Source organism: Balaenoptera borealis (assembly GCF_965194805.1).
Source record: "Balaenoptera borealis genome assembly, chromosome: 8".
Taxonomy (NCBI): domain Eukaryota; kingdom Metazoa; phylum Chordata; class Mammalia; order Artiodactyla; family Balaenopteridae; genus Balaenoptera; species Balaenoptera borealis.
The window spans coordinates 121,041,351-121,055,179 of NC_138865.1; the positions used below are offsets into that span (position 1 = coordinate 121,041,351).

At 62.0% G+C, this 13,829-nt stretch overlaps 1 protein-coding gene across 2 annotated transcripts; it reads right to left on the reverse strand.

Annotated features, from left to right (window-relative positions):
- Positions 1-4,163: 4,163 nt before the first annotated feature.
- Positions 4,164-12,626, reverse strand: LOC309633253 (uncharacterized protein). Of its 2 annotated transcripts, XM_082401813.1 has the most exons (6): positions 9,999-12,626; positions 8,588-8,659; positions 5,600-8,439; positions 5,262-5,412; positions 4,946-5,151; positions 4,164-4,608 (listed from the first exon to the last, which is right to left on the reverse strand). In XM_082401813.1, the coding sequence occupies exons 3-6, from the start codon at positions 5,904-5,906 to the stop codon at positions 4,598-4,600; spliced, it is 675 nt and encodes a 224-aa protein (XP_082257939.1). In that variant the 5' UTR covers positions 5,907-8,439; positions 8,588-8,659; positions 9,999-12,626; the 3' UTR covers positions 4,164-4,597. The 2 variants fall into 2 exon arrangements, with proteins under 2 accessions (XP_082257939.1, XP_082257940.1); XM_082401814.1 differs by lacking the exon at positions 4,946-5,151 and having other exon boundaries at positions 4,164-4,639.
- Positions 12,627-13,829: the final 1,203 nt, after the last annotated feature.

A 13,829-nucleotide genomic window follows, 5' to 3' on the forward strand; every position in this document is an offset into this window, starting at 1 on the left:
TCAGCAAGAGGGAAAACTGGTTGAGGGGAGGACTCTCTGTACTTTGTCCTCAATGCTCTGTGAACCTGAAACTACTCTAAAAAATAAAATCTATTAACTGAAAGAACAAAGCAAAACCGGGGCCCGGCTATGCAGCCCCAGCTTCAAGACCAGCCCCCAGCCCTGGCCAAGCCTTCAGGGGCTCCACCGCTCCCAAGAGAACCCCCCAGGCTGGAGGACCCCCGAGCCCTGGCCCTGCCAAGCCAGCTGTATCCACTCCCCACCTCCCCAACCCCAGGGACTCAGTCCTGTCCTCCCTTCTGCTGGCCTGGAGCATGCTGTTCCCTGCCTGGACACCCTTCCGTGCATTCCCCTCTCCCCAGCCGACGGCCAAGGTCCCCATGGACCACCTGTCCCGGTGCTTTACTACCGGACCTTCCGTCTAGCGCTTGCGAGAACCTCTGGGCAGGTCTGGCAGGACGGCCTGCTCACCTTGGCTAGTGGGCAGCTGGGCACAAACCAGCATGCAGGGGGACCCCCGACGGCAGCAGGAGAGTGGGCGCAGACCCGGCGTGGGGAGGCCCGGCGACACGGCTCGCATCCCCGTGGTTACCGGACCCGAGGATTCCCCAGCTAACCAAGCACTGGGAGAATCCTGGGGACACTCCAGTGACCCGTGTGGCTCCAAATGGGTGCAAAGGGGCCAACTGGTCCTAACCCGGACCCGGTCACCCACCAAACACCACGTGCCCCAGCACTCGGCCTGAGACGCCCGGCCTCCCAACCCTTCCTTCATCACCACTCCCCCAGGGAGAGGTGCTAATTCAATTTAAACTTAATTAATTAAATTAATTAAAATTTAATTGTCCCCTTGTGAGAGAGGCAGGGAGAGTCTGTCGGGAGGGCCGGGCTGTGAAGGACCACAAACCGTGGTAACATGTTGCCTCCCCTCCCCCCGTGGGAGAAGCCGTCTGGTCCTCGTCCTCCAGGACACCTCCTGGGACTAGCCCGTCCACCCTGACTCTGCTCTCTGCTCTCTCCTTGTCCGCCTCTGGCTCCTGGGGACAGGTGAGCCCAGGACACAGCCCAGTCTCCACACGGTGCCCCGAGCTCCCCTGAGACCCCCACGGGCTGCCCGCAGCCTGCCCCGTCCTCACGCTGCAGAGACCTTCCCGTCCCGCACCAGCACCAGGCTGCTGGCCACCGGGCCACAATGCCAGTGGACGCTGCTTCCTCACTGGTCAGCAGATCGTGGGCCACGGAGCCTCCACACCGGCCCTGGGTCCCAGCCCTCATGGCGGGACGGGAAGGGGCAGCAGGGACGCCTCGGAGGGGATCAAGTCTCTGTCACCCCAAGCCCAACGCTGGGGTCCCCGGTCCTGAGGCCCACAGGCAGGGCCAGCACTTCCTGCAACGCTCACCTCTGACCATGCCCTCTCCCCACGACCCCCGAAGGGGGGGGGGTCACACTCAGCTGCCCCCTTGATCCCAAGAGACTTGGGCAGAACTGCCTGCCACGTGTCCTGTGGGACCGTCTGAACTTTGGAGGCACGATGCTGCTGAGACGGACGGTTCCCCAGGCGCACGGGGACAGAACCTGTTGACCGGAGCGGACGCTCACCTCTTCTTAGGGGCCACGTGGGACCTAAACTAGCCCCTCAGTCCCCAACAGGGTAAGCAGGAGGGCCACTCTAGGGGACAGTCTGACAGCCACTGGGCCCCAAGCCCCCCTCTCTTGCTGCCACTGGGGGAGGACGGCAGGTGGCATCGAGGAGGCCACAGGAAGCAGACGTGGTTCTGAGCGGGGCGCCAGCGGGCAGCCCCGAGGTCCTGGTCCGGGCAAAGGGCAGGAAGCCTGGGGCGCAGCCTCAGCTGGGGGCTGCCCAGCTTCTGCCCAGTGCGGGCAGCACACAACTCCTCGCCGGGGCAGCTCCCAGCAGGCCCTCCACCAACCAGAGACACGGGTTCCCTCAGTGCACGTCTGCAGGGCAGTGGTCCCCTCTCTGTGCCGTGCGAGGAGACACCTGCCAGACCAGGGGCCTCGCCCTGTCCAGGGAGCACTGAGGGGACCCCTGGGGATTTGGGGCGGTGCCTCCTCCCAGCCCAGCTGCCCCAGGAAGAAGCCTGGAGTGCCTGAGGCCACCGCACACCCCCCAGGACAAAGAGAGGAGGGCGGTGTCACTGTCACCGTGTCGGCATCCTTCAGACGCCTGGGAGAGAGGTGCACTTCAGGGGCCCTTCCCCTGCCCTGGGGCGAGCCTGGGACCTCCAAGCGGAGCTGGCAGGAGACAGGACGCAGCACAGAGCAGGCCACTCGGCAAACAGCCTCGCCTGAGGGAGTGAGGACGGGGCCTCAGCTGTGGGTGCCGGGTCCTGGGCGCCAGACAAAGAGGGACAGGCCGGCGGCAGGCGGGGCTCCCCCCACCCGGGCGTCCCCTGTGTGACTGAGGCTTTCCTGGGGGCACCCGACCCCGTGAGTCCCCTTCCCCAGCCATTGCTCCTTCTCTCTGCCAAGCATCACCAAGAGGACAGGGCACCTATTCCCTCCGCCCCTCCCTCAAGAGGTTTCGGGGTACACACAGCAGCACCCCCTTTTTATGCTGGTAAAATGCACATCACATAAAATCCACCATCGTAACCATGTTTAAGTGCACAGCTCAGGGGCATCAAGCACATTCACATTGTTGTGCGGCCGTCACCACATCCATCTCCAGAACTTTCTCTTCTTCCCAAATTGACACTCTGTCCCCACTAGACACTCACTCCCCTTCCCCTCCCCCAGCCCCTGAACCCCAGCATCTACTTTCTGTCTCTATGCATGTGACTCCTCTAGGGACCTCATATAAGTGGATCCTACAGCATTTGTCCTTTTGTGACAGGCCAACTTCACTCAGCATAATGTCCTCAAGGTCCATCCACTGTGCAGCCTGTGTTGGGATTTCCTTCCTTTTTAAGGCTCGCTTGGGTCCCAGGCCCACCCCCGCAGACGGGCCAGGAGTGGGAGCTTATAAATGGCAGGGTGGGCGGGGCAGGAGGGCGGGAGGAGAGCCAGGCAGGCTGGCCAGAGACGGCGGGGCAGAGGCAGGCCTGGGCCCTTTGCCCACAGACAGCCGGCTGCCCACACAGGGTCCCTGTAGGCGGGCCCTGATCCGTCCAGCCCCCTCCGGGTGGACACACTTGCTCCCCCACTGGGCCCTGCCCCTCCTTGCGCTGGTGAGGTCGGTGGTCCTCCCTCTCTCCTTCCAGCTCCAGGTGAAAGGGCCTGCGGTCTGCTGACGCCCCTGTTCCCCACCCCCTCCCTCCCTCCTTCATCCACGGACCCCAGCAACCAGTTCCTGCTGATGCCCTCCCCCTCAGCCTCCTCTCCCCCCAGCTCTATCACGCCCTGGGCTCACGTCCCGCTCAGCAGTGCAGCCCAGATGGAAGCGCCCGTTCACCTGTCTGTCCGGCCCTGGAGCCCCTGGGTGCCCCACCTGAGCCCTGCAGGATGCCTGTGGGCGTGGATGGGGGTGGGCAGTGAGGACGCCGCCAGCCTCCGTCGGGACAGAGCCCCAGGGGACCCTGGTCCAGCCTGTGTCCCTGCGGCTGTACCTTCTCCATGACTCCAGGATGGCCGAGTGGGAAGGACCAGGCCCTTTAGAGAGGAAGGCCAAAGCCTGGCCACCTCATCACAAGAAGGTAATTTCAACACATCACCATTTTTTCTAATAATAAGTTTCTAACAATATTTGGCAGGTGCGTTTTTGCCCTGAGGTGAGCTTTTTAAATAACCGCATAAGGTCGTCAGAGATTAAACACATTTATCACTCAGCAGGCGCCCCCACCCCCATCCCCAGACCAATTGGGGGAAGTGGGTCCCAAACGCCTGGCTTGCTGAGGAACCCCGGGTCTGGTGTCATATTCTGCAGGTGCTCCGGGGACAGAGGGCTGGTCACCTGACCCCCCTCCTCCATGTGGATGCTTTATGTTGATTCCCCCATAGCCCTGAGGCAGGTCCCAGGAGCTGAGGTGGGGTCCCTGGGGTCGGGGGTGAGCTCCCACACCCCAGAAGCCCCTTCTGGTCCAGGCTCTGTATTCTACCCATGACAGACGCCCCTCAGCCTCGTTACTTCCACGTCTAAACGTGCAGAGACAAAACCACGACACGCCCGCCTGACGGTATTAAAACATCGCTCTTAGAAATGTATCACCAACTAGAAACTATTCTTCTAGGAGGAAACATGCAGATTGGGCTTAATAAACCATTCTGATTATAACAGCATTACAGGCCCAGGTGGGAAATTTGAAAACCACAGACAAGTACAAAGAAAGAGCGAGGGTAGCCCACGGCCTGCCCCCGGGAGACTCCGGCGCGCCGGGTGCCTTCTTTCCAGACTTTCTGCTCTGCCGTTTTCCACCGCGGTTGGAAGAGGCAGCTTGGGGTCCGGCCTCCTCACTGTGAGCCTGTCCTGCGCCCTTTCAGGGGCAGCGCCCGGCCCTGGCCACCTGGGCGTCCTCACTGCTCCCCAAGCCTCCGCTGCAGACATGGCCGTTGCCGGCTGTCCCCAGGAGAGGCTCCCGGACGCTGCAGCCCAGCCTCCCTGGGCTCCGCTCTGGATTTTTCCCCTTTGTCATTTGTTCATGAACTTCCTGGGAGATGGAATTTATCAGTTTGATGACACTGATTAGTCAATAAAGGAGGTAAAAAATACAGGTGGAATGGGTTTAAAAATCATAAAAGTTGTAACTGGAAAGAAAGTTGGAAGCAATCTAGGCTTTTTTTCTCTTTTTTTAAAATTTGGGGGTGAAATTCACAGACATAAAATTAACCGCTTTCAGGCGCACAGTTCAGCGGCGTCTCAGTCACTCACGGTTCTGTGCAACCGCCAGCTCTCTCTAGTGCCAGCACATCTGCATCGCCCCCCAAGGAGACCCCTCCTGTCAGCGGTCACCCCCACCCCCTGCCCAGCCCCCGAAAACCACTGACCCACTTTCTGGCGGTGGATGTGCCTGTCCTGGACGTTTCGTGTAAGCGGGCTCACAGGCCGTGCGGCCCTTTGTGGCCGGCTTCTTCGCTCTGGCATCCAGGCCCATCCGCCTGCAGCCCGTCCGGGGACACCGTGGGCCGGGGAGCTGCGGGACCACGGCTTCCCCGCCCCAAAGGTGGCCAGTGGGTCACACTCGAGGCGTCCCCTGCACCCAGGCAGGGTCAGCACAGCGCCCTGGGCACTGGACATCGCCGCCCAGAACAGGGTCCCCGCTCCCCAGACACGGGCCGGCAGAGAGGCTGCCCCTTGAGTCACCTCCAGAGGCCGCCGCATCCCTGACAACCCCCAGAAGCCACAGGTCGGAGTTCGAGAGCTGCTTCGAGCGCTGCCCCCACCAGGCGCGCGGGGAGAGGATGAGCGGATCCCAGCCCGGCGACCACGGGCGTGAACTCTCGGCACGGAGGCCCTGTAGACACATCTTGAAACAATCACGCTGAGAGCAGCCGACTCTCGGATTCTGGGCAGGCGGCCCGCACCTCGCTGCTCCCGCCCGCCCGCGTGACAGGATGCAGCTCGGGGGGTGGGGGCCCTGCCTGGAGGGGGGAGGGGCTCTCACAGGGGCACCGGGAGCCGCCATGAGCGCGTGTGAGTACCTGGAGGCGGTAAGGGTTTCGCGTCAAACACGCGAGTTGACCGTGTGTCAGGCACCCCCTGGGGGCTGTTCTCCTGAAGGCTGGCTGGGCACCTACACCTGTACTCGGCGGCGGCGGGAAGATGTGCAGGAGGAGCAGAGAGAGAGCAAGCAGGGTGCCTGGACCCCAGAGAGAGGGTGTCTGCCGTCAGCAACGACGGGCAGCGCTGCTGGTCGGGGCTGGGGTGCCAGGGCCCTTTCCTGGGGTCTCGGGGCTGAAGGGGGGCACTCTCCAGGAAGAGGACGCTGCCGAGAACAGCCGCCCCCATGGCCTCCGCAGGCACGTCCTGCCCGCCGCCTTCTTGGCCGGAAGGCCCAGCTGGGGGGAGAAAGCCCAGCTGGCTTTAAACAGCCCAGGGTAGGGGGACACAGCCCCCAGCCTCACCCCGCAGCAAGGGGGTGGAGGGAAGCTCCTGTCCCTGTGGTTACAGGGGTCCCCTGCGGAGAAGTTGCTGCGTGACCCAGACGTTCACGTCTACCCAGAACATGTGCTCGTGACCTCATATGGAAAAAGCGTCTTTGCAGATGTGATTGAGGGTCTCGAGATAGGATCACTGGGCATCGGAATGGGGCCAAGAGCTGGGGGCCCCAGGTTTGGTTCGGCCGAGCATCCCTGAGGGGCTGGGTCTACGCAGAGACACGGGGGCAGGACGCCAGCCCAAGTGGGCACTGTGGGGTCAGTGCCCGCTGTGGGGAACAGGCAGGCCACACGATCAAGGGCCACCCTTGGGGGTGAGTGACAGAACCCTTGCCCCCCATCATCAAGTAACAGCCTCTGACAGGTTTCTGTGCTCTTTGGAAGAAGCTAAAGATTTCAGAGGAGTCCCAGCCTAAGATTTCACGTGTTGAGGCATCTCTGCCCCACCCTCCAACCTGCCCAGTCCCCAGTCTCACTGCACCTGCCCTGGAGCCCTCAGGCCCCGCCCAGACCTGCTGGCCCGGGCTGGCTGCTGCCCATCCCTGGGCTGTAAACAGGGGCTGAGCACCCACGCCACCCAGTGTCTGCTGGCTAGGCCTCTGGGCCCACCCCCAGGGCGGGACGGCTGCCCTGGGGCATGGTGCGGGAGCCTGGGCAGAGAGCAGCCTGAGGGACACGTGGGGGCGGGGTGGGGGGGGGTGGCTTGCAGAATCAGCCCCTCCCGTGGGGAGCCCCAGGGACACCGCGGGGCCCCAGCCTTCTCTGAAAGCTGCCGTTTCCATCCTCGGACCAATCTGAGGAGCCTCGGTGCAGGAGCTGCCACTTGGAGAACGAGAAGCAGTCGTGTCACGATGCGGGCTCTGAGTGTTGCCAGGAGCAGCTCCGAAGGCTCAGAGTTGGGGGCGGAAGGGAGAGCACCTCCTTCTCTTCTTCACAGGAGGCGGGATGGGCTCTCAGAAGCAAGGCCCGCAGGCCCCCCTCCTTGGGCAGCCTTGTGGGTCCAGGTGGGCGAGGGTGGGAGGGAGGCCGGTGGGGCCCACGCTCACCCCAGCCCTGCCCCCGGGGCGCAGCCAGCAGTGCAGGCGTCTCCAGGTCCCCAGCCCCCGTCCCGGGCTCCCGGGGCAGCAGATGGCAGGCCAGCCCCAAGGCCAGGCCCAAAGTTCCGTCCTGAAGGCCGGCGAGTGCGCGCTGGGCTGCAGTGACCGCCCCGCACACAGCCACCGGGCGCAGCTCGCGGCCTCTCAGCGTGCTGGCCGCCGGGGGTCAGGACAGGCCGGCCCTGCTCCAGAGCCGGGGTCCTGGCGGGAAGGGCAGCTGGGGTGCAGATGTTCGGGCCAGAATCACGCCCAGCGTGGTGGGGGACTCTGGCCGTCCCCTAAGTGCCCCACATGGTCCCTGCACGTGGCCTGGGCATTCTCACGGCCTGGCTTCCACGGGGCAGTGGGGCTCGTTCTGTGGCCCTCAGGATAAGAGCAAATCCTGGCAAGAGGGTGGCCCCCGTGACCGCCCTGGGGGGCCGGCGGTCACCTTGCTGACCCCACGGCTCACACATGAGCCTCAGGTGGGTGTCAGAGACCCTGCTCCACAGGAGGGGGTCCCACAAATCTGTGGCCATGGGTCCCCCAGGACCTGGAGGGTCAGAGTCACAGTTTGAAGGGAGGAGGGGCTAACTCCAGGCCTCAGAACTGGGGGGCAGAGCTGGCCGGGACCCCCCACTCTTCCTGGTCCAGCCTGCCCTTGCTGGCTCCAGCGTCCCCGTGGCAGCCCAGGGAGTGGGACCCACCCTGAAGTGCCTCATGGGCTTTCTGAGACCCTGAGACAGAGGCGGGCATCCGATGCCCAGCTCCCTGTCCACTCTCCAGGGGCTCTGCCCACTTGGCCTGCCCCATCTCAGCCCCCAGCTTCCTTCCCAGTGACACCAAATCCCCGGGCCCCTGGTCCCACGTGTGACCTCAGCAGGGCTGGCACCGCCCACACCTGGGGTCCAGAGCTGCTCAGAGGCCCTGGATCACCGCGGAGGGGGGCCTGGGGGAGCCTGGAGGTTGGGAACATGCCTGGCACTCAGCCCTGACGCTCCCCCGGGACAGCACACACACACACACACACACACACACACACACACACGCGCGCACATGGCCTGGGCGAGTCCACTTCGGAGCTCACTTCGGCCAGACTAGGGAGAAAGAAACTTCTGGTGAAACAGAGCCATGCTCTGGACAGGTCGGTTTTGTCAACTGTCGTCATCGGGAAGGAGGTGCCCGGGCTGGGGTGCAGCTGCCAGCAGCGGGTGGGGCTGAGCACACCGTCTCCTGCCCAGCAGGCTGTTCTTCTTGATTCTGAGACCGGCCCCAGGCTGGACTCGCCAATGTGACACGGCAGTCACTCTGCAGTGAGGGTGAGGAAGCAGAGGTCATAGAGGTGACACCACGACACCCAGCTGGGAGAGTTGCGGTCCCAGTACAACAGCCGGGCCAGACGCCTCTGCCCACCCTCGCCTGCGGCCCTGGGGCATGTGGTTCACACCGGGCGCACCTGCTTGCCTACACATGGCGAGAGATGGGATGCGGCCAGGGGACGGGGCCTGGGCTGTGCTGCCCACGGGGCCTGGGTGAAGCAGGAAGATGCTGGATTCCAGTTCTCAGAGGGAGAGCCATCGGTGGGTGCGCTGAGCACCAGTGCCATCCTACCTCCCCCCCAGGTGCCAGCGGCCGCCACACCGAACCCAGCCCCTGATCCCAGGAAAGCCTGGGACGGGTGGGGCACCCCGGTCACCCCACAGCCTGGGAGGCACCCTCTGAATAGTGAGGAGGCCTGGACCGCTCAGGATCACCTACGAGGGTCCCGTTTGCAAACACGGTTCCTTTCAAACCTGCAACCTCCCAGACACCGGCTGCTGGGCCCACGAAGCTACGAGTCCTTCCCCCAGCCCAGGCCCTGCCCGATAAGACACACCGACGCAGGCGCAGCTTGTCAGGGGGCGGCGAGGTGCGGAGGGGAGACTGAGCTCCCAGCACAGGGCAGCGCAGGGCGCAGGGTCCAGGAGCAGAGCCCGCAGCTGGGGCCTGCGGCCCACCGGCCTCCACACCCACCGGGTCGGACTGCAATCCGGCAACAGGCCAACTCCAGGGCTCCCCCAGTCTACGCACGGCCTCCACGTGCTGCCTGGCCAGACGTCCCGTCAAACGTTCCCTGAGTGCCACCAGGGCCCGCTGGTCCTAGAATGGGGGCACGACAGAGGCCAGCCCTGGTGGACACTCCCCACCCACTTGCTGAGAGCGAGCGGGGCCCCTTCTGCCCTCAGACTCCTGTGGCCACGAGCCCTGCTGCAGGGGCCGGGCCACCTGTCCACATGCCGGAGGACAGGCTCCGAGTGCCCCTGAGGGGCGGGTGCAGGAGCAGAACTGCGGCACGGGGCCTGCCGCCCGCCCCCTCTCGGGCTCTGGGTTGGAGGAGGACTTTCTCTGTGGAGGGTTGGGTCAGGGGACCGACAGGGCTCTGGACAGCCCTTGCAGAGCAGGAGCCGTTTACTCCCCGCTGCAGCTCCTCCCACGACTCCCCAGCCCCGTTAAAACCACGCAGGGGAAAACCCGGGCCTAGCTCGTGAGGACAGGCCTGGGGGGGGGGGGGGAGGAAAGCCGGCGAGCGCGGAGGGGCGTGGCCGGGGGTGCGGTCCGGAGGGGGCGAGGCCTTGATGGGCGTGGCCCGGAGGGGCGTGGCCGAACGCAGGCCCAGGGAGGAAGAGCCCACCGGGAGTGGCAAACTCATTCTCTCCAAGGAAAGACCAGCAAGCGCGCTGAGCTTCCCAAGTCACCAAAGCGGGGTGGGGGCGTTCAGCCGCTCAGCAAGCTCAGGGCCTCCAGGTCGCAGGGCCGGCAGCAGACAGCGCCAGCCGGGGCCTGGGCACGGGGAGCAGTCCCCGCAGGAACGCTCTCCAAGGACTCACCTGTCCGGAGCCCGGACGGTTCCCTGACTCAACCCTCCACAGAGGAAGTCCTCGGCCCACCCAGAGCCCCAGAGGGGGCGGGCGGCAGGCCCCGTGCCCTGGTCCCGGGTCCTGGAGCGGCAGGTGGCCTGAGGCCAGGTGGGGCCGCGGTTGTGCGCTCTGAGTGGCGCCGCACAGGACGGCGTCTGCAGGCTGACCACTGGGGAGGTTCTCGGCTTGCCGCCTTGCCTTCTCCCCGCTCCTAACGCCAAGCACCCAACGTTTGGATTGGGAACGACACTGGGTCTCCACGTCGGCTACGCGGCCGTAAAAGCACTCCTATCGGGTTGATGTAAGCCTCTAAGGAAACTTCAGGGCAGCGTGTCACTAGTAACTGTCAAGCTTCATGACCTGGAAAACTAGAGCATCCACCTGACGTCCACAGTTCCTTCTGACGGTCCCCACAGAGCAGTCACAGCCACCTCCGCCTGGCAAGGCTGTGCAGCGCGGGGGCAAACGGAAGGGACCCTCCGGGAGGTGCGTTAGGCGTGCAGGACGTTGAAGGTGAACCCACTACCCTCCTCCGTTCCTGTTTCTTCTAACACTGGATCCTCCATACACCCGGCCCTGCCCTCGGGTCCCAAACCCTGAGCAGCTTCCTTGACCTGTGTGGCTTTCCTCGGGCCACCGGGCACCACGCAGCTGAGGCCTCGCATGACGTTATCCGGGACTAGAAACTAATTCTGCTTCAAACTCAGCATTGTTTGTGTGGACGGAAATAATCAATAAACAATCGGTAACAGGAATGGAAAGGAGTTTTACTCAAGTCGAACTGAGGACCATAGCCTGGGAGACAGATTCAAGAAGCACGCGAATTGTGTCCCCCAGACTATAAGAGGGGGGAGGCCTGTAAAGGGAAAACCTGCAAAATCGCATCAGTTGTTTGTCAAGAGTTAGGACTGGAGCGGGCAAGAAGGAAGGGTGCTTGGGTCGGTTGGGGTTCAGAATGCACAGTTACCAGGGAGACCTTGAGACTGTGAGGGTGCAGGTGGCAGCGACTAGCAAACACTGTTTTGAGGACAGCTGGTGATTACCTTGAGTCTGATACAGGTCAGAAAATTCAAGTTCTCGGGACTTCCCTGGTGGCACAGTGGTTAAGACTCCACGCTCCCAACGCAGGGGGCCCAGGTTCGATCCCCGGTCAGGGAACTAGATCCCACACGCATGCCACAACTAAGAGTTCGCATGCCGCAACTAAGGAGCCTGCCTGCCGCGACTAAGACCTGGTGCAACCAAATAAATGAATAAATACATACATATAAAAAAAAAAAAAAAAGGAAAGGAAATTCAAGTTCTTGGGACTTCCCTGGTGGTCCAGTGGTTAAGAATCCGCCTTCCGGGCTTCCCTGGTGGCGCAGTGGTTGAGAATCTGCCTGCCAATGCAGGGGACACGGGTTCGAGCCCTGGTCCGGGAAGATCCCACATGCCGTGGAGCAACTGGGCCCATGAGCCACAACTACTGAGCCTGCGCGTCTGGAGCCTGTGCTTCGCAACAAGAGAGGCCGCGATAGTGAGAGGCCCGCGCACCGCGATGAAGAGTGGCCCCCGCTTGCCGCAACTAGAGAAAGCCCTCACACATAAACGAAGACCCAACACAGCCATAAAAGATAAATAAAATAAAATTTAAAAAAAAGAAAAAAAAAAGAATCCGCCTTCCAATGCAGGAGACTCAGGTAGCATCCCTGACTGGGGAACTAAGATCCCACATGCCGCAGGGCAACTAAGCCTGCACACCGCAACTACTGAGCCCGCGCGCTCTAGAGCCTGTGCGCCACAACTAGAGAGAAGCCCACGTGCCGCAACTACTGAGCCTGCGCGCCACAATGAAGATCCTGTGTGCCGCAACTAAGACCCAACGCAGCCAAATAAATAAGTAAATATTTTTTAGAAAAGAAAAAGAAAATTCAAGTTCTCAGTGAAGCAGGTACTGTCTGAAACCACATCCACAATGGCCCCCAGCTCCATCCTCAAAGCCTGAACCACAGTGGCTCCATTTTGATTGTCAAATGCATCCTTTTCTTCAATGGTTAAAGCAGATGCGTGTGTTTGAGAGGCCATAAGACAGGCTGTTAGTGCAAAGTTCAAGCCAAATCACGTATGAGCCAAATGACCTCCCCACACCTCAACGTGTGAACATTTCGTCAGTCACACACATTCTTAATTCTAGGAATTTTCTAGGAATGCCACTGCTGCGTAAATCATGGGAAAAATGTGCTTTGCAGTGTTCGTGACTTTATCAAGACCCGAAGCCCCTCCTGAGTCAGTCACCAAGGGCAATCCTCCCCAGTATCTGAGTCAGAATTCCACGTCTGTCTTGGTCTGATGTGTCAACCACCACGAGCAGAGGGGCCCCGCTCTGTAAGGAATGGACAACTTCGTCTTTCCTTCTACAACAGCTGTGCCCGAGAATCTCACGTTCCTGTTACGGCATTAAATTGACTTTTTAAACTAGGCATGTAATTAGGTTATAGTTTCTGGGAATCTCACCACAGACACTAAAGGAGGCATTCAAGGGTATTTGTTATAAAGGGAGTGTGAGTCCTAAGGGCTGCAAAGCCCGGTCCCCCCCCCATCACCACGCCCCCACGCTCCCGCCCACCCCTGGCCACCCGTGGGCAGTACCCCACCCCCCAACCGGGACAGAAGCCTCCAACCCCAGGCTCCCTGGACTGCATGCCGGCCCCGGCTGCAGAGGCCTCCCTTGGGCATCTTTCCCACACCGCCAGGGGCCACCTGAGACCCGCGTGAGGCTCCCAGGAAGAAAAGGTCCTCCAGGAACCATGGTGAAGGGCATCAAACCGCAGGGCCACGGGCTGGCTCATCACAGGTGTGCCCCTGCAGGCGGGTGCGGTGGGCCCAGGGCGGCCGCAGCGCGGGGCCCCACACGGCGAAGGAAACGTCATAGGAGCAAGAGCCCAGGCGGGCTGCCAGCCGCCCGGGAGACGCCTAGCTACCACGGTCCCCTCCCTCCAACCTGGAAGAAGCAACGTGGAATTGTGTCTGCAGGAGGCTGGCCGTCCAGGGCAGTCAAAGGGACAGGATTTCGGGGCTTCCCTGGTGGCGCAGTGGTTGGAAGTCTGCCTGCTAGTGCAGGGGACGCGGGTTCGAGCCCTGGTCCGGGAGGATCCCACATGCCGCGGAGCAATTAGGCCCGTGAGCCACACTTACTGAGCCTGCACATCTGGAGCCTGTGCTCCGCAACAAGAGAGGCCGCGATAGTGAAAGGCCCGCGCACCGCGATGAAGAGTGGCCCCTGTTTGCCGCAACTGGAGGGAGCCCTTGCACAGAAACGAGGACCCAACGCAGCCAGAAATGGATAAGTAAATAAATAAAAAATAAAAATAAAGGAATTCCTTTAAAAAAAAAAAAAAGTAAAACAAATATCCTTCTTTTAAAAAAAAAAAAAGGGACAGGATTTCTTTGACCAAAACGAGTGGCCAGCGCACAGGCGTCTGAGAAGGGGGATCTGACCTGCGCACTGATCTCTTCTTACCGAGGGACCCCCTTAAACATCTGCCAGGAAAGAAGGCGCCCTCGGTGAGTCTGAGGCCCATCTGCACCCACACATGTCCGCACTGGCGCGCACCAGGCCAGCCCCGGATGGCGCAGCTGGTCAGTTTCTCATTTAAAAACGCAGATAATGTTTAAAACCAACGGCGGCCAGAGACAGGCAGGGCAAGTCCCTGTGGCGCCCAGCTTCCACCGTCGGAGACTCGGGAACGCAGGCCGGCGAGGTGACGGCACGGGCCCTCGACTCCAAGTCAGACATGCGAGTCTGCCAAGAAAGCGTCA

Bases quoted from the DNA above. Each gene is read 5' to 3' on its own strand.
- LOC309633253 (XM_082401813.1), bottom strand. From the start codon at position 5,906: ATGGGGGCGGCTGTTCTCGGCAGCGTCCTCTTCCTGGAGAGTGCCCCC. The intron at 5,413-5,599 runs GTACTCACACGC...ATGTGTCTACAG, and splicing joins GAAACCCTTACCGCCTCCAG to GGCCTCCGTGCCGAGAGTTC. The intron at 5,152-5,261 runs GTGACTCAAGGG...GCCTGGGTGCAG, and splicing joins GGATGCGGCGGCCTCTGGAG to GGGACGCCTCGAGTGTGACC.